Here is a 19,736-nt window from a genome sequence, read left to right as displayed (position 1 = left end):
AAACCAGGCCTAGCCAAAGTCTCTCTCCTGGAACTGTGGAACTTGGCAGCTCAGAACCAGAGACGTTTGGCAAGTCATTTTCATCCTTCACTGGTTCTCCTGAGAGCCAAAGGTAGACTGCCCCAAAGAGTAAGATTTATGGAAAATGTCTGAGGAATTTAACTTATACGGGGAAAAAACATTTACAAATGGAAGAAGTGGTAATAGAAAATATTTCGTTTTCTTTGGTGCTTCTGAAAGGCTATAGGCAGAGTAAATGCAGTATTAGGACAGTTTACAGAAGAATTTGTCCAGGTAACTTGATAATTAGTAATTCTCCAGGCTAAAAACTTCCCTTCAGTTAGTTTTGGCACTGGTACATTTGCACCAGTGGAGTTCCACTCCAGCCCACATTTTCAAAGGGAAACAATGGCCCCATCAGACATAGATAAACACGCATGCATGCACTCTCTCACGTTTCAGCCTCAGGTACACACTGTCACTTTTCTTAGGCACACACACTGTCTCTTCTGGTGCCGTGCTGCTATTCACATGCTCAGTCAGCCCCCCACCCCCAGCTCTGCCCACCAGCAAATAAAATTATTGCTTTTGCTGCCAACTTTCTCAACTTAAAGGAGCATCCTCACATATCCCCTAATCCTCTAATCCTCCTATACCGTCAAACCCTTGGCTCACTCTAACCTGTAGAGTTCAGCCGCCCCCCACCCTCACTCCTCTTGTAACTAGTGCAGCCTTCCCATTGGATGGATCCTACCACAGTTGTGGCACTGAAAGAGGAGAGCACTTTAAACACCCTTTTTAACTTTGAGATACAGTACTTAACCCCCTTCCTTTTACTAAGCTGCGGTAGAGGTTTCTACCACGGCCCAAAGCGCTAAATGCTCATGACTTTCCATTCTGGCCCTACCCCTGTCCCCCTCCATCTTCTTCCCTCCCCCTAGTGGGTCTGACCTCCCTCCCTCTGACCGACCCCCATCGCCCCCTCCCCATGAGATCAAACATACCTGTGGGCCTTCCAAGGAAGCAGCAGTGGGGGCAGCTGGCAGGCAGAGGCAGCGCTGTGAACGAGCTGCTTGCGGCCAGCCCCAACAGGGCCTTCCCCCCTGCCACATCACTTCCTGTAGATAAATGATGTGATAGAGGGAAGGCCTATGAGTGTCAGAGCAGCATCAGAACCTTTGGCACTCCAGGCCACAGTAGAAACCTTTACCACAGCTAAGCAAAAGGAGGGGGTGGGGTTAATTTACAAATAAGGAGAATACTAAAAAAAAAATCTACTCAGTTGGAAATCCTAAACACATCTGATAGGGGTTCCTTAAATTTCTCTGCCCTAGACATAATCCTAATTTGTCTGTGCCTTAATGGGACCCTGGTGGTGGGGCTGTGTGGCCCAAAATCCATTAGTTAGACAGCGGTAGGCGCCCTACCACCACCTAACTTCATTGTTTTAATATTTCACCCAGAAAGGACCATGTCATGATAACACAGATATAGCACCTGTCACATGAGTCTCGGATATAGTTCCAATAATTGTGTTGGTCCCGGACAAAAACGGATTCTTTTTCTTTCTAACTGACACAACTTAAGAATCGTTCTGAGATGTTACAGAATGTGATCTTTTGAGATCTTACAAACCCTTCCTTCAGATGTTGTTGCAATCTCAAAATCTCATGACTGACACGATTGCTTCTCTTCTGCAGATATATGCACCCTCTCGTTCTTTGAGATCACAAGACAGAGATTTGGGGGTAATATGTTCTCACAATTCGTTTTGTCACTAGAGTCGTAAATCGATCACGTATGTTCCAAGGAGCTGGACCTTCGTTATGGAACTCGGTTCCAGATTCCATCCGTTTGATTCCGGATTTCCTGGCATTTCGAAAAAGCCTGAAAGCCTATTTTTTTTTTCAACTTGCCTTTTCATATTTGGCCACTTTGTAATCTTGTCATTGCTTGGCTTCAATTATTTTAAGGTATAGGTTTAAGGCTGTTTACTGTATGTTGTTATTTTATAATGATCTATTATGTTTTGTTTTAATTATGTACGTATTGTTGTTATCCGCATAGATGGTTGATATGCGGGCTACAAGTGTTTTAAATAAATAAATCAATAAATAAAATCACCTGTTTTTGAAACACTTTACTGTTAGTGCAAACAGAATATCAGTACAAAAAGCAAATCTATAGGCAGAGTGAAAACTATCGCAGGTTTGCAAAGATGTCTTGCTATTGACTCGTACTTTATCATTTGCTAATTCTATGAATTTCCCTTGCCTGACCCTCTCCTTCCATTTATTATCTCTCTCTTTAGTAGACGGAGGATGAGGAATGACCTAAGGGTTTCAGCAATGGGCTGGAAACCAGGATTCAAGTTTTTCTTCTCCCTTTGACCTTAAGCAAATCACTTTTTCACCCATTGGCTCAGGTTCCTACTTAGAGACTGATACTCAAAGCTGTGTGCAGATGAGCAAAAAAAAAAAAAAAGCAAATTGATGCTTGACGCAAAAAGAATGCAAATTTTATGATTGTTAAATCACACTAACTGAAAATGGAGGGGGAAAAAATATACCTGGTGCACGCCCACAAAGGCTACATTGAACGCAGCGCTGGTGCACAAGCCCAAATAAAATGGAAGTGTCAGCCTAAATTTGAGCCCCACAAATATTACTAGCACGTGAAATCTTTTAAGGCTCATATTTAGGCGTAAAAGAACAGGTGCGAATGTGTGCTTTTTGCTTTAGGTTTTTGCCTGGACATGCGCCCATGTTTGTTACTTCCCATATGCCTTCAAAACTTGCAGGACCCTCCTTCCACTTGTGAAAGATGACAAAACTGGCAGTTCAAGTCTGAAAAACCTTTCCTCAAAACTTTCTATCCTACCTCTGACCTGGTAAAAACTATTCAGCACTAGAGGCCTTGAGTTTCTTTCTGCGCATTTGCAGCGCTTCCGTATGAGCAACGTGAAGGGATACTGACTGGCCTCACTGATATCCATTTTAATACATTTCATCATAGCTTGCAGTCATCTGTACCGCACACGCCCGCACTCAAACCCCTTGAGCATTCAACGCACAATAACATGTGCTTGTGGTACTTTAGCCCCTTGGACAGTACAATCTTTGGAACCGAGACTTATTATCATTGCATAGTCAAGCTATAAACATAGGATTATCACGGCAATTTTTCCCTGCATGCCCATTACCTCTCCTCAGTAGCTAGTGGATCTGTTTTTCTTTCTTGGACGCTTCTCCTCCTATATCTGTTCATCGCCCTGCCTGCTCTTAAATTGGTACCTCAATATATAGAATTGTAATGCAGTAAAGAGTAGCTGTTGAGTTCCAAAATATAATTGGCAACAAAGTTTCAATCCCACTCAGGGTAAACCAGTGGTCTCAAACTTGCGGCCCGCCAGGTACTATTTTGAGGCCCTCAGTATGTTTATCATAATGACAAAAGTAAAATAAAACAGTTTCTTGATCATCTGTCTCTTTAGCTACAAATTGCAATATTATTATTATTAAGACATAGCCAAAAGGAAAGATTTATAAACTCTAAAGAGTTTTACCTCATGCAAAATTGTAATTTCTTTAATAAGACATTAACTATATTTTCTGAGGCCCTCCAAGTACCTACGAATCCAAAATGTGGCCCTGCAAAGGGTTTGAGTTTGAGACCCCTGGGGTAAACACTAGTGTCTAAATCTACAGACTTCACTACGGGTAAACCAAACATATCATTTTTCGGTTTCTTGACCCCGGGCAGACAACTCATAGGTGACTAGCACCAGACCATAAGTCTAAATAAGTCCTGCCCCATACATCATCAAAAGTCTGATTAATTTCAATCTATAAAAATATTGATAGTAAAATATCTGTCACCCAAAACTTTTACTCAAAAAAGACACCCAGTATTATTTTAAATGAGGGAAACAAATAAAATGATATGGATTTATAAATCCTCAAACTATCTTAAAGTGAAAAAAAATCATCAAAGTGAATATGGAATAATAAGATTGTTGTAACCATAAAAAATGTCCCCACTTATCTGAGTCCCTTAGGGATGCTGTCACCAGTCGACAAAGCTCCGTTTCGGTTCCTTCATCAGGAGCGGAGACAAATCAGTCCTGATCAGGTTTATCGAATAGGGCACAGGGAGATGTGTGTACAAATTTCAATTATTGCCAGTTAACTGCAATAATTAAATTAACATCAATTCATTGCAATTACTTGACTTGGAAACTAATTCTTTTGTGCTTGGATCAAAAATTTCAGCACCAAAATCAAAGTGCCGTATATAGAATTCAGAGGATAGAATGTAACTTGCAAAAGGGGAGATATTATGAGCAAAGCATGCAAGAGATAAGAGCAACTTATAGAACACTATCAGTTGAACACATTGATTGAGACACTTGGGTGTATCAATTTTACAGCAGCCATTGATTGCGCCTAAATTTGGGCATGCCAAAGCAGCTTTATGCTACTATTCTATAACAGCTTAGGTATGCCTAAAAACTATTAGAGAACTGGCATTGGAATGGGAGAGGCCACAGGGGCCATGGCTTCCCCCCAAATTGGCAGTTAACGATCGGCCCACCCAATTCCTGGTTTTGCACTTTATGGGGTTAATAATCAAAAAAACAAACAAACATCTAAAAAGTGTCCTAAATGGCTACTTGGACGATCAAAAAGCCTGATGTTGTCGGGGGGGAGGGAGGGGGGGTCGCGGTTCAACATGGCAGGAGGGCGTGGGCACCCTCCTGCCTGGATCATTGTGGGGGTGGGAGGTTCTGTAACCGGTGTTGTTTTTGACAGACACCGATTGCAGAATCCAGCTTTTAGGCGTAGGACTGGCTCCTCCTTCGCCTAAAAGCCCTTGTGTTGGACGTTTGGGGCTTAGGCGTTTTTTTGGTTCATTATGGACAAAAAGTGTAGACATCGTGGGGGTGTACTTGTAGATGTAGTGATGATCTGGGCGTTTAGTAGAGGCAGGCCATAATCAAAACAAGGACGTTTGTTTTGGTGATGGACATTTTCCCTGCTTCTGCTTTAAACGTTTAAGGACTTAGGCCAAAAGGGGACTTAGACCTTTTTTTTTATTATGCCCCTCCACATCTTCAGGGTAGTCACCGTGCAATGTCAACGAGCAGGCCTGCCCCAGAACAATTCCTGGCGGCTGCCCCATAGATTTAATGTACAACGCCGGGAGGAGGTAGAAGGTGGATTCGCGAGCTGGTGACAGACCATGCTGCAGGATTTCACTGAGGCTAGGGTGGAGCTTCTGGGGCCCCCAAACCAAATAGTGTTCTGCCCCCCATGATTGGTGCTAAGGGTGCTCTTTTGTGACAGCTAAAATGAGGTATCAAATTAAAGAATTGCTTCCTTTACCTTCCCATATAATATATATATAGGCCCTGGTGATTATAAGAGATCAGGAGAGGACCTGGCATTTGTGATCATAACAGAAACAGTTCCTTCTGCCCTACACCCCGAATCAACCGCTTCGCTCGCAAGAAGAAAAACGATAATGCGTGCCCTCAGGATAAACCCTCCACCTTGAAAATGCCTGTAAAAGATTTCACTCTGACTACCTTCCACGCCTCTGGAACCAACTACCTACCAGCATAAGATCACTAGAAGGTCTACTGAACTTCAGGAAGGCAATAAAAACTCACCTCTTCCCCTGACCCTCTATGAGAGCACGCCAATCCAAATTCCCTGAACCTTCTGACAAAGTGCCCTGACCCCCCATTGTCTCAAGTCTCAAACGCTATGGGGCTCATAATTTAAAAAAAACCCCAAAACACGTCTAAAAAGTGGCTTAAATGGGTACCTGGACGATCAAAAAGCCTGATCGTCTAAGTACCCATAATCAAAGCTGGATTTAGACGCATCTAAAACCAGCTTAGGCCTTTCCCCTGCCTCTAAACGCACAGAGACAAAAGAGACATTTTTAGAGGAGGGGAAAGGGTGGGTGGTGGGCGGGAGGTGGGCCGACCTAGACCTAGGCGTGCAGCAGGTATAACCAAAACTTTAGGCAGGTTGCCTAGTCAGCACTTATACGTTTTGACTTAGACCAAGTCAAAACAGGTATAAGTGCCGAAAAGGGGCCGCTGAGCTGATCGTGGCTGCTGAGATCAGCTCAGCGGCCCCAGCAACCTGCCTACCCCCCTACAGCAATGATTGTGGCAGGAGAGATGGCTCATCTCCCCTGCCGAGATCCACCCATCCCCCTCCCCCCCACCCAACAACGATCAGGGCAGGAGGGAGCCCAAGCCTTCCTGCTCCGTGGCACCCCAACTCACCGATTACGTTCAGGGCAAGAGGGAGCCCAAACCTTCCTGCCCCGCGATCCTCAACCCCCTCCCCCCCCGCCAAGTCCGATGGGGCCAGGAGGGAGACCAAGCCCTTCTGGCCTGGGAACACCCTCTAACCCCCATCCCCCACTAAAATAGGGGCAGGAGGGATCCCAGGCCCTCCTGCCCTCGATGCACACAACCCCACAACTGCCCTCCCTGAACCCCCAACCGCCCCCCCCCCACTGATCCGTGACCCCCCCCACCGACCCCACGACCCACCACCCCCAATCCCACCCCCCATACCTTGCAATCATTGGCCAGATGGACGGGTGCCAAGCCCGCCCGTCCGTCAGGCCTGCCAATCCAGGAATGGGGCCGGATTGGCCCAGGTGGCTCAAACCACAGGTGGGGCCTGAGGCACCTGGGCCAACCAAAATAGGCCCAGGAGCCTTAGGCTCATCCTGTGGGCGGGGCCTTAGGCACATCAGCCCAGCCCATGTGCCTAAGGCCCCACCCACAGGAGGAGCCTAAGGCTCCTGGGACTATTTTGGTTGGCCCAGGTGCCTCAGGCCCCACCTGTGGGCAGGGTTTGAGCTGCCTGGGCTAATTTGGCGGGGGGGCTGATCAGGGGTTCGGGGTGCGTCGAGGGCAGGAGGGCCTGGGATCCCTCCTGCCCGTATTTTAGTAGGGGGGTGGGGGTTAGAGGGTGTCCCCGGGCCAGGAGGGCTTGGGCTCCCTCCTGGCCGGATCGTGTGTGGGGGGAGGGGGGTTGGAGGTCGCCAGGCCAGGAGGGCTTGGGATCCCTCCTGCCCCGAACGTAATCGGGGAGTTGGGGTGCCGTGGGGCAGGAGGGCTTGGGCTCCCTCCTGCACCTATGTCGTCGGGGGGGGAGGGGGTGAGTCGCGGTTTGACAGGGCAGGAGTGCTTGGGCTCGTTCCTGCCCAGATCGTTGTTGGGGGGGTGGGGGGGCTGGATTCTGTAACCGGTGTTGTTTTTGACAGACACCAGTTACAGAATCCAGCTTTTAGGTGAAGGACTGGCTCCTCCTTTGTCTAAAAGCCCTTGTTTTGGACATTTGGGGCTTAGGCTTTTTTTAGGTTGATTATATGGTATAAGTTTATACGTAGTGGTGGTCTGGGCGTTTAAATAGCTGAACGTAGAGGCAAGCCATTATCCAAAAAAAAAACTTCTTTTGGATGTTTTTTTTTTGATAATGGACATTTTCCCTGCTTCTACTTTCAACGTTTAAGGCCTTAGGCCAAAAGGGGACTTAGATTTTTTTTTGATTATGCCCCTCTATGTGCTTTGTCCTATGACTGACCATGCCATCTTCCACACTCTGTCATACTGTTCACCGTCTTTGTCCTACCATATGTCTGCCATGCTACAATCTCTCATGTTGGCCACACAATGTTTGCACTAAATGTCTTCCATGCTAAGTTATCATGCATGCTGGCCTTACCATTTTTGCCAAATCATGCTTTGCAATAATATGTTTTATCATGCTTTGTTAACTATGTTTTGCTATCTGTCCGTCAATGTTTGCCATGCTATCTTCTACCATGCTATCTCTGAGAGTGTGGAGCAGGGTTTAGAGCTATAATTTCAGCACCCTGAGGTTTGGGGTTCAAACCCACTTTGCTTCTTGTGACCCCCATTGACCCAGGTATATTAAATAGATTGTGAACCCGTTGGGACAGACAGGGGAAAACGCTTAAATACCTGAATAAATCCATGTAAACTGTTCTGAGCTCCCCTGGCACAACAGTATAGAAAATTGAATAAATAAATAAAGTTAATCCTGACACAGGGTTGGAAGTCAGCAGGTGAGGCGGGTTAATCCAGAAAGATGAGAGAGCCAGCAATAGGAAAACAAATTTTGAGTTAGGGTGGAGAGAAGACAGTGTGAAATGAACTCAGAAGGTGAAGGTACAGGGGAGAAAATCCCAGGAGCAAATAAAAGGCTTCAGATAAGCCAATAACAGACAAATATAAAGCTAGAAGACTTCTGAGAGAAAAAAAAAAATCAAAATGGTTAGTTCTTTGAATGTGGAGCATTTTCCCATTTTGTTCACAATGGCCTTTTTCATATGAGGCATGTTACTAGTATCATCACTCAGCCATTGATGAGTAGGTTGGCCCAGAACTGAATCTCAAGCAGCTGACAGACAGACAGACAGCAGTTTGTTACAATGCATTGTTTTGTTTTTCAAAGGATTATCTTCAAAGAAAAGGGACATCGGTGGTGAAAACCAGTGGTGAGGATATTAAAAGCACTTGTCACAGCTGCATCCTTGTTTTTCTCCAACTTTCTCTGCATGTAGAGGGTTGCGAAATTGAAGGGCCCTTGCAAAATCACTGACTTCTCAAGTGCTACCTTTCATAAACTGTATGTTCCTTGCATTATTTCTTCACTTCATTTCTCTTTCTTACTTGCTCATTCATACTTTACTATTTTCCTCTCTTTCCTTTTTTTTGTCTCTATTGCTTTCCCATTTCCTTTCCTTCTTTCTGCTTCTCTTTTATTTTCTTATTTATTTTCTCATGTCTTTTTTCTTCAGTTTTAAAAATTTGTTTCTACTGTTCTTTATCTCTGTTCCTCATTTTTGTGTGTCTCACTGAACTTATTTCTTTCTCTCTTCTCTTTCCACATGACTTTTTCTTTTTTCTTTTCTTTTTCTGTGGTTTTGTTTTCTATTTTCTCTTCCTTCTTTCCTTCCCTGTTCATCCATTTCCTTCATCTTTTCCTTCTGTTTTCTTGTCTTTATTTTCTCTCCTCTCTTTCCCCCTCTTTTACAAAGCCATAGTGTGGTTTTTAGTGCCAGCTGCGACAGTAACAGCGCCGACACTCATGAGCATCAGAGCTGTTACTGTCGGGGCTGGCGCTAAAAGCTGCGCTATGGTTTTGTAAAAAGTGTGGGGGGGGGGGTTATTTTTCCTTTTTTGCTTTCTTTCATACTTCATGGGGGGGTTTTTTTTCCCACAGACACAGTTCTCAAACATCTGCATACTAACTTTCCTCTGAAGGAAGCTTTACTTTTCTGCATTGCAGTAAGAAACCCGTTAATCTGCTTTGTCAAAGGGGGGGGGGGGTCATTAAAAATTTTAGAAAAGATCTACTGCTGGTGGTGTCATTTTCCATGGAATTTTGCAAGAACTGAGGATTGTGGAGGAGGGGAGAAGCAAGTTCCAGAGTTTGGGTGAACTGCAGACTTTGGGGTGCCATGCTTCCCAAAATCCTCCAAAAACAACACAAGATCTAATGTGAGAGCGTAGAGAACCACATGGGAGTATGGCGTCTCTAGGAGAAGAACTGTGTGATGTGAATATCTTTTCTACACCAGCATCTCTGGATACTTCTTATGCTGACAATGTGAAAAGTTTTATTGTTTATTTAAAGCTTCTATACCGCTATTAATGACTGGGGAGTCAATTCAGGGCGGTTTACATGTGCTTAGCATTTTCCGAGATGGTTTTCAATACAGACACATTTTTACCATAATCAATCATCCTACATATATACACATATATTGCTAGTACCGTGTACTATGTTCTTATTAAATCCTACTTATTTGCACACTTAACACCTGTGTCGTGTTGCCACAATGGCAAAGGATAATACACTCTCCTGGCCCTGCACAGCCACAAAACCTTCCAATGATATTATGCACAGGTGAAAAAATAAATGAAAATAAAGTTGGGGTACTCAAGGGTTGAGCTCATTCTTTCTAACTTCTCCACCCAAACAACTCACTAGTTTTTTTCCCAGACCTTCCAAAGTATATGGCAATAACTCTCCTTCTCCACCCATCTCAGCAGTAGCACCAAGAAAGTGGCTACAAGCTGGGTACTCTCTAATCTGACCCCCTTGCAGGAACCTTTTGCTTTAGTGTTACAAATACATTCCATAATGAAACAAAGACCTTTTAGGGTTCTCAGATGGAGAAGGTATACGTTTCAACCGGAACTCAGCATGAGTCTAGCTGTGATCAGGCTGAAAATCCTACCTGATCTGTGATTTTACAGTGAAATCGCAATGGAGAATTGCCGTAGCCATGCTCAGAATAAAATAGCACCTGCCTGAACTGTATTTGATTAATCCAGATGTCAGGATACACCTGACAATTACACGATAAATGTTTGTGTTGTCTTAAAGTGCAACAAGATGAAATACCAGGAACTCCCAGACTAGGATAACTCAGTCACAAGCTTTTCCATTCAAAGTCATCGTCATTGCGACTAAAAACTATGTTATGGCATGAGTCTGCTACAGTTAGATTCAGCTTTATTTAAAGTGGCTTCTGGTTGCTCTTCATTATTCCACTTTGGAGATGGAAAGGCGCTTCAGATTTAATTTTGGAAAAGATCTAGTTCTTTCCAAGTGCTGGTATTATTATTATTTATTTTAAAAAAAATAAACTTTTTAAAAACATATAAGGGTATGTCTACTAAAGGGCACTAGGGAATAGCTTTAGAGAATGACATGGGACACATTTATCCCCCGTCCCCCATGAGTTCTGTCCCATCCCTGTAAAGGGTTTGAGGCTTGGGCAGATGAAGGCAGAGCTTACAGGGATGGGGAAAGGGAAGGGACGGGATGGGGATGGAGATAGATCCTGTGGGGACGGGGACAAATTTGTGCCCTGGTCATTCTCTAGCAGGACTTTCCTGCAAGCTAAACCCATTTCTAGCCCACCCAGGAAATAGCGCATTTCCCAGTAGTTCGTTTTTCAGGTCATGCGCTAACGTTCACATTAGCGCACATAACCTGAAAATAATTGTTACGGGACATGGACCACCTTCTGTTTAAGATGCAGTAAAAGCTCTCACATTATGGGTGGCCCTAACCACTTAGCAAGCCCAAACGTTGAAGTGCTTAGCTACAGAGTGTGTCCATGCCCATTCTCCGCCTCTGCCAAAAATATAACTAACACACACATAGTGCATGCAAAAGGGTCGCTTTTGCATGCAGGGTTAACGCAGAATGCATTTTCACGCATATTAAGTGCACATGAGGGTTTAATGCCCTTTAGTAGACATGTTTTTTATGAATTTCTTTAACCTTATCTATTGTTTTTAATTCTGCCTTTATTATGTTATATCTCCTTCATTTAAATTCTCTCCAAAATTCTGTCTTCCTACGGTTCTCCCTTTTACATCTATTCCTTTTTTCTCCTCTCTTCCATTACCAAAGTACTATTCAGATTAATACTGTCTAGTTAAAATGTTTAACATTAATCTTCTTCTTTATTTTTCACTTCTTTATCAACTTTCAGGTGCTTTAGTTAGATTGTGAGCCTTCGGGACAGTAAGGGAATTTATTAAGCACCTTTCTAACTTCTTACTTTCAATTTAAATGTATATTTTCTTAAAACCGCTTAGAACCTAACGGATATAGCGGTATACAAGAAATAAATTACATTACAAATTACATTACATGTTCCATAGTAAGGAATTTTTCCTAGAGGGACAGGACAGCAAATAACTGCCTAAGCCTTATATAAGCAGGACTTTAACTCCACTATAAGTTCAGTTTACAATAGGGTGTGGCTTCAAAGACCCTAACCAAACTTTTCTATAAAGTCTGAGACATATAATAATAATAATAAAATATCATTATTCTGACCCAATGGGTAAAATATAATTTCCTTTAACTAAAAGACAAATGAAGCTAGTTGTGTTTGAGATTAAAAAAAAAAATAATGGCTGCCTTGCAGGGTTTTATATAAAATGCTGATTCTTAAAGAGAAACTTGCTATAATATAAATCTTGATGCGATGTCCCATAAAATCACTGGATACACATTTTAAGGCAGAATTGTTAAACAATGTATATTTTGAACCACTTTTTTTTTTCATTTTTGCATTCAATCAATTTCATATTTTTTTTGTTCTTATAGAAACAGAAACATAAGAATTTAGTCAAAAGGGACTGAGGTAATCAGTGGCCAAGTTTCAACTAAGGACATATAAGAAGTGGTTTGAAAAGTCTGGTAAAAAAAAAAAAAAAAAAGCAAGCAAGTTAAACAACGTAGTCTCCATCGAGGGCTTTGCACTTGGCCCAAAGAGTTTCCAGGTTTTTTGTATCATAGGAAAAATAGTTTACGAAAAAAATAGGAACTCGCTGGACTAAGTGAATAGTCCTCAATGGAGACTATGGGTTCCTTTTACAAAAGTGTGCTAGCATTTTTAGCGCGTGCTACCCGAAAACTACCGCCTGCTCAAGAGGAGGCAGTAGCGGCTAGCGCACGCGATTCCACGCGTTAAGGCCCTAACGCACCTTTGTAAAAGGAGCCCTATGTTGTTTAACTTGCTTTTTTACCAAACTTTTCAAACCACCCTCGTAAAGGCGGCATTTTAATCCTAGCCACAAAATGGGAGAAATCTATTTAATGCGATTGACTCTTATGTATAGAACATCAAATGTTTTGCAAACATTTACAACTGTGATTCACATATGTTGCCTACAATGTGTTTACTTATTCTCATGTATTCAAAGGGATTAACATGGCATCCGCATGGCTTTATTGGGCAAGCCACCCAAAAATGCCCCATGGGGGGGGTTCACTCTAAAAGTCTGCAATGGCCTGCTTTGTATTTATGCTGTTGACTTCCCACCCCAAAATGTTTTGTGATCAAATCAAACAGGGTTTCCTTGCCCCCCCCCCCCAGACTGGTCACCCAAAAGCAAAAAATGGGGCTTAAAGTTTCTATCAAAGTATAACCGTAACAGGGTATCAGAAGATCTGATTGCAATTCTGTTCTTGGTGGAGGCACAAGCACTGCTGCAGTACACCTCAATTAATTGTTTGTGAATTATTTCTACATCTCTTGTCTTCTGTCTGATTTGGTTTATCTCACGTGTGTGAATGTATATGTATGTATATACATACACATACACCGACTACATATAGACATCTGTATACAAATGCTTATTACTTCTATCAGTTATCTATTGATTTATAGCCATCTGTGCAATAAACTTGTATGTAGATTATTTGTTTATGAATTATTTCTACATCTCTTGTCTTCTGTCTGATTTGGTTTATCTCAGGTGTGTGTATATATATATATATATATATATATATATATTCAGACACACAAATGCTTAGTATTTATATCAATTGTCTATTGACTTATAGCCATCTGTGCAATTAACTTGTATGTAGATTCACCTAGTTCATATTACTGTGAATAAACATAGCATAGAAGGCGGCTAATTTCAGACAAATCCTGTTTTTCAGCAAATCAAGAAGATCTCCATCAAAGCAATCTCTACAATACTCATTACAGCGGTATAATAAACCCTCTGAATAACAAACATATTAGTCATGTGCTAGGCAGAGAATATACAGAATCTATCAGAAGTGCTTTTTTTTTTTTTTAATTGAAACTCATTCTGGATCTCTGTCTTTCTCTTAAAACTGTCTCAACAATTCATTTGATTGATTTCCACCGAGTGTTCTACCATCCCAGATCATACACAGAGATATAGATTGTTTAAAATAGGCATGTATCAAGGTGACATCTTAAAATTAATTAATCCCTCCAAATGAAGCGGAGGTTAAGATTCAGGACCAGATAATAATTAAAGAAACCACCCCCCCCCCCCTGTTCAGAGCAGAAAAACAAAATAAATTCCTTCCAACAGCCATCAAAAACAGTGTCAGTCAGGAAAAAAATGACCTCTCTATCCATCTACAGGGCAATTAAAATGACACTAGCTGAAAAGATACTTTATCTGCAAACTAATTCAGGAGGTAGCTAAATTATCTCCTAATTAACTTTCATCGAAGACTTTTTCTTGGTGGGGGACAGGAACCCAACTGTCAAAAAAATAACAATCCTCTACCCTATAAAAAGAAGTGGGTAATTCCCACTCATTCACTTCCTCCTTTCAAGACCGGGGTGTCAGAGGGAGCACACACACAATCAACTATTTTTAAGACTTCTTTTCAACAGTGCCATCAACTGTTGACCAAGATAAAGTTTCAATAGTTGTGGGTAAAGTAAAATCCTTTTGTGTCAAGTCCAGTTCAAGCTAACAAGAATATGACCCCATTTCTCCCTACACAATCATGTTTTAAGTAATTAACAATATAGCTTATGGACCCCCTTTCCCCCCCACTGAGATTTGGTTATTTTAAATAATAATGATAATAACAACACCACCAAAAATAACAATATTTAAACCTCCATATAAAAAGGAGAACAAATGTTTCAGAAAATTCCTAAAGGGACTTAATCTGGGGAATTTCTGCACACTGGACAAAGCTGTAATCTAGGTTTCTAGTTTGTGAGCTGTGTTTTAATAACAAGGAGCTGAAATGAGTTAATTAAAATAAAACACATATTGGGCTGGCTTTCAGCGCTTTTCGTTTGGGTGCAGCAAAGATGCCCGAACACGACTCGTAATTAATTTTCCGACAGATGTGTTTTTATTTGTCTGTCTAGAACTGAGAAAATCAGAAGGCTGTTGGGGTCATCTCCCATATTAAAACTAAAAGTGGGCCACTAATTATTTGCTTCTCTTGATAAAATGGGAAGAAGCACAACACCTGTCAGGCTCTGAACCTGTCTGATCCAGGTACACTGCTCATTTCTGGAAATAGTCGCTTTCATAACCCTTTACTTTTAATAAGCAATGCAACCTGACTGCCCTCAAAATGACTTCTCTCATTTTAAAATATGGGCAAGATCCCTAATCGGGTCTTATTTCCATGGGGAAAAAAATGTAAATCAGGAAGAGAACCTTCATCACGGGGAGATACGGTTTTAGGTCTTAGTTTTTATGACACCTTTTCAGAACTTCTGAAATAAACCTTATAAAGATCCGGTTAGATTATTAGGGGAGCCTGGGAAAGGCAAACCTCAGTCCTTAGATCTTTGTTTGTCTGTCTATAGGGCAGAATAAGATGTGTGAGCACATGAAATTTATCCAAAAATGGGGAGATGGGGGTAAAAGAAATGAATCACTTTTGGGGGAGAAATTTTAAAAAGTCAGAAATAAGTAGGAAGTTAAGAGTAAGAAAGCAAACGGCAGATAACTAAGTATCAAGAGAGAAATCAATACAAACAATAAATCTGACTCTCCATTTATTTCAATAAATGTATAGAACCAGTTTCACAATGGCTGACAAGCGATTTCTTCTTGATTGATTGGTTTTCGTTTCGGTTTTTTTAGGACTATAAGCAGCCCCTTCTCTAGCCTTGCTGCCTTAATGTATAATGTTACACCTCAAAACGGGCAGAGCAGGTGTAAGTTATCGAAGCCCAATAATTGGTAACAAACATAAAATCCTCTACATACCACGCCATTCAGTAACCTGCAGGGCATAGTGGTATACATTTACCTGTTCCTTAGCATTTCAGTACATATGCGGCCTGATTTCGGCTTTTGTATGCATTTTCGTTGGTGGATTGTGTTTCCTGTCCTCCGGTTGTTCACCATAGGAAGGAATTGTTGAAGTTTAAAATACCACCGATCCAATTTAGCAGTTTTATGAGCGAAAAATAGCGGAAATATTGAATCGGTCGGATAATGGATTTACACCGGGACTTTCATACATCCATCTCGGAAATATTTTTGGATTCGCTCTCCACAGCTGCATAAATTGCAGACATTTTCTCTTTTATACACTAATATATATTATATATAGTGTATAATATATAATATATATACTAATGTGTGTGTGTGTTCTATTTATCTAAAGAGAGAGAGAGAGACAGTTATATGTTAACATCTACAGAAATTGAGAGATTAGATGGCACTCAGTTCATGCCCTGACCCTCCTTTATTATAACAAATGTTTCGTTTACAGAGTGGACTTCATATGTGCCCAAATTAATATGAAATATTGATTTTGTCTCAGCTTGGTGCCTGGGATCAATAGGAGTGCAACTCTTTCTCTCTCTCTGTAAATTCCGTTTTCTGTCCCCTCCGAGGCCCATATATCACCCGGGGGATCGGCGCGCTAATCCAGTTAATGGCCTCAGACGGACAGAAAGATCTTGTTGGGAAAACAAACGTGTGGGAACTTCTTCCTCCAGCATCAAACCTTTCGGGCGCCCATCCCTAACTTTCAGGTTTGCAGACTCCTAAACAACAGCTCCCAAGCCCACAAAATGATGTTTTAAGGAAGCAATCAGCACCTTCCTTCCTTTCTGTCTGTTTTTTTTCTTAGGGGGGGGGATCCAGTTTCACCAAAGCAGAAACGCAACCAGGCAAGCCCTCTAGCTAAATAACCCTTCTCCGTTGCTCCAGAGTCTCCATTGGCTCCCGGTTTATTTTAGAGTTCAATTCAAATGTGCTTGTGTTGTCTTTAAAATCCTATATGGTATCTTTACTCCTCTCCTTCCTTTATCTTAAAACGTTTACTGATTCACCTTTGCAAGAGATAATCAACAATTTAAATGATCTCTTCCTTCCAAGAAAGGGATTAAAGAGTCAAGATTTTTAGTCAATCTCTGATTTTTAAGTTCTCTCAACTGGAATGATCTTCCATTTCTTTGCAATTTTTTCGTAAATCTTTAAAAACCACTTTATTTGCTAAACACTTTGAAAACTAATCTTTCAAAACTTAGTCTTATTCTTTATGGTTTTTATTTGTTAAGTTAACTTTTGTAAACCGAGTCGAGCTTTCCTGGAATGATGTCTCGGTATATAAAGCCAAGCCTTAGATTAGATTAATTCCCAAACTCATATCTCAATAACTCAACTTATTCCTCTCTTATGACAAGGAAATGGGGAAAAGAAAACTGTACCATTATGTCCAAAGTTAAGTCGACTCCTCTAAGTTATAAGCAGACCAGTTCCACTCCGATCTGTCTCTGTCTCTCTATTGATTTACCTGTCTGTAGTTTTTCTCCCTAGAAACATGGATTCCGGGGCAGAAAGCAATATCAATTTCCCCGGTATGGATTGCTATTATTTTTCTTCTTACGGTTCGCTACTTTGCTCCTTACAATCACTAACATGTTATTTTGTTCTAACATCATAAAACACCTTTTTTCTTGCCACTTCACTGAACAGAAGCAGGGGAAAAAAAATCCAATTCCTTTTAACCTCCTGTCTGGTCTTACCCACAACTTATTGTTGTAGCAACTTTAAGCTATATTCTTAATATATTATCGTGATGGTATTTCACCATGGGTGTATATATATATATATATATATATATATATATATATATATATATATATATATATATTTACATCTAGAAGCACTTAATAATTTCTTCCATTTAATACAATATTTTCTTTAGCCTAGCTCTACATATATTAAACTGATTCACCAAGATTATTTTTTTATTCTTAATAAAGTATTTTATTGAACTGTTATTATGATGACAACTTTTTGGGAGGTTTTATTAAGTTCTTTTTTTTCTTTCTTTCTTTCTTATGTGCCCCTTATATGTTTCAGTTTTTCGATTTAGATTGCTTGAAGCCATTTCACACACACAGACCCCCGTGAAAATCCCATATCATGGCCTTGTCTTCTTAAGTCAGGGCCTCTGACTAGTTTCTTTTGTATGTCTTCACTTCTCTGACTTGACTAGATTGTAAGCTCCAAGGTGCAGGGACCCTCTGGTATTGGTTTCTGTAAAGCGCTGAGTACACCTAAAACTGATCATTTATTGGTGTCATACAATTGATTCCAACCACCATAGGAACTTATGGTGCGGATTTCTGAGTTCTTAGTTTGTTTGTTTGTTTTTTTAAAAAATATCCTGATTTTGAGGTTAGTTTTTCTATTGTTTTTCGCTTTATTTCTAAAGTTTTACCAGAAGGAAATTCCACGACAACAAAACCCGTGTTTAAAGAAACTATTTTCTTGTTAAAAGGCTCACCGCACCATTACAAAAGTCTAGTTGAATCAGAGGTGATAATTTCAAGGGGTCTAATGTTGGAGACTAAGGTGGATTAATATATCAATTTAAATGCTGCCGCCAGTTTATAATATTTAATACAGCAAATAATTCATAGAGAAAAGCATCAAGCCATCATAATTTAACTAAACTAGGTGTCCTTCAAAAGTGCACGTATAAGAATACTTTTTTTTTTGCAGGTAAGAATCTGACAGATCAGCCTTGCAGACCTCAGCTAACCAAATATTTTCCCTAGTCCTTTATGCACGCTTAAATCAGATCGGGACCCGTCTGTATAAAAAAAAACCACAAAAAATCGGCTGTTGTTTGCCATCCAAGCCCTTCTACATTTCAGTATTAAATGATATAGGGTACAGAAAATCCCTCCCCCATTGAAGGCAAAATCAAATAGAAATACAACTCATCCACCTAACTTAGAAAATCATATTTGTTAGAATGACGTATTTTAAACGCTCCTTGAAATATCACTTACCTGATCTTGTAAGATTATGCGGCATAGTTTCTTTGCTTTTTATTTTTTATTTTTTTCTCACACGGGGGAAATGAATTTGCCAGTCACAAATCGTGTATTAGAGCCCAGTAAGTCTACGGAGGACAGTTCTCTTCTTTTTGATCCTCTCCGGGAAGTGCAGGAGTCCCGTTGCAACGAGGGTGAATCTCGTCTGATAAAGTCCGACCCTGCTCCGGACCACCTGGACGAGAGACTCGAGTTAGACTCAGCTTATGTTTTTAAGTAAGGTCATGTCCACCTACATTTAGTCTTCCTAAAGCCCAAGGGGCCAAATCTCTTCAAAGCAGCTCCTCCATAGAACTTTAACCAGTCTTTGGGATTTCATAAAACTTTGGTAGGTAATTCTTTCACCTAGAACCTCATCTGGAGAAAAAAAATAATAATTCGCGTTTCTTCTTCTTATTGAATGTTTTGCTAACAATATACTTTTTTTTTCTGGGCCTTCTTATCTTTCTAAAAACGATTTCCGAATATTTTAGACCCCCCCCCCCCCCATCATGTTTTCCAAATTTCAAAAGTCCTTTGTAAATAGAAAAAAAAATCCGCGTAAGGCTTCAATATTCTACCCTTGCGACCGCTTTCAAATGTTAGACTTACCTGGTTCAAAGAAAGATCGTCCAAACTTCCCCCCCTTTTTCTGTCAGTGGTCAAGCGCCGCCGTGAACGACCCGAGCCTTTTACTTTTGGGGTTTTGATGGTTTAGGACGGTTTTATTTTTTTATTATTTTTTTTTTTTTTTTTGCCCCAATCTGTTAAGAGATTCCCAGCTGGTTTTATGCCATTGAGGAGGTGTGAGGGGTGCTGAGCCAAAATTACCGGTCTCACATTGGCTGTCTGGGGTTGGGGGGGCGTGGTAAGAGGAGGACTTAAAGATGGGATGGGGGTAGAGGGGCCATGGCCCAGTGATTTTTGGAGTTCGAGCCGCAGGGCAAGCTAGGTTGCTCTAACAAAAACAAACAAAGAAAAAAAAATGGTAACCTGTTTCTTGATTCTATGCTTTTCCTCTTATTCCTAGGTCTCCTTTCAGTTGTAGCCTAACTACA

At 41.1% G+C, this 19,736-nt stretch overlaps 1 protein-coding gene across 10 annotated transcripts in view; it reads right to left on the bottom strand.

The window, feature by feature from the left end:
* Positions 1–19,428, bottom strand: part of PAX8 (paired box 8) — a 154,783-nt gene extending 135,355 nt beyond the window's left edge. For all 10 annotated transcript variants that reach the window (XM_033949357.1, XM_033949359.1, XM_033949361.1 and 7 more), the window contains exons 1-2: positions 19,291–19,428; positions 18,655–18,874 (exon numbers count right to left, since the gene is read on the bottom strand). In XM_033949357.1, the coding sequence (XP_033805248.1) occupies positions 18,655–18,679 (25 nt within the window). In that variant the 5' untranslated portion in view covers positions 18,680–18,874; positions 19,291–19,428. The remainder of the gene's footprint in view (positions 1–18,654; positions 18,875–19,290) is intronic.
* Positions 19,429–19,736: the final 308 nt, after the last annotated feature.

Source organism: Geotrypetes seraphini, chromosome 6, assembly GCF_902459505.1.
Source record: "Geotrypetes seraphini chromosome 6, aGeoSer1.1, whole genome shotgun sequence".
In the NCBI taxonomy this organism is placed as follows: Eukaryota; Metazoa; Chordata; class Amphibia; order Gymnophiona; family Dermophiidae; genus Geotrypetes; species Geotrypetes seraphini.
Note: the sequence above shows the minus strand (reverse complement) of the source record. Positions and strands in the feature narration are given on the sequence as shown.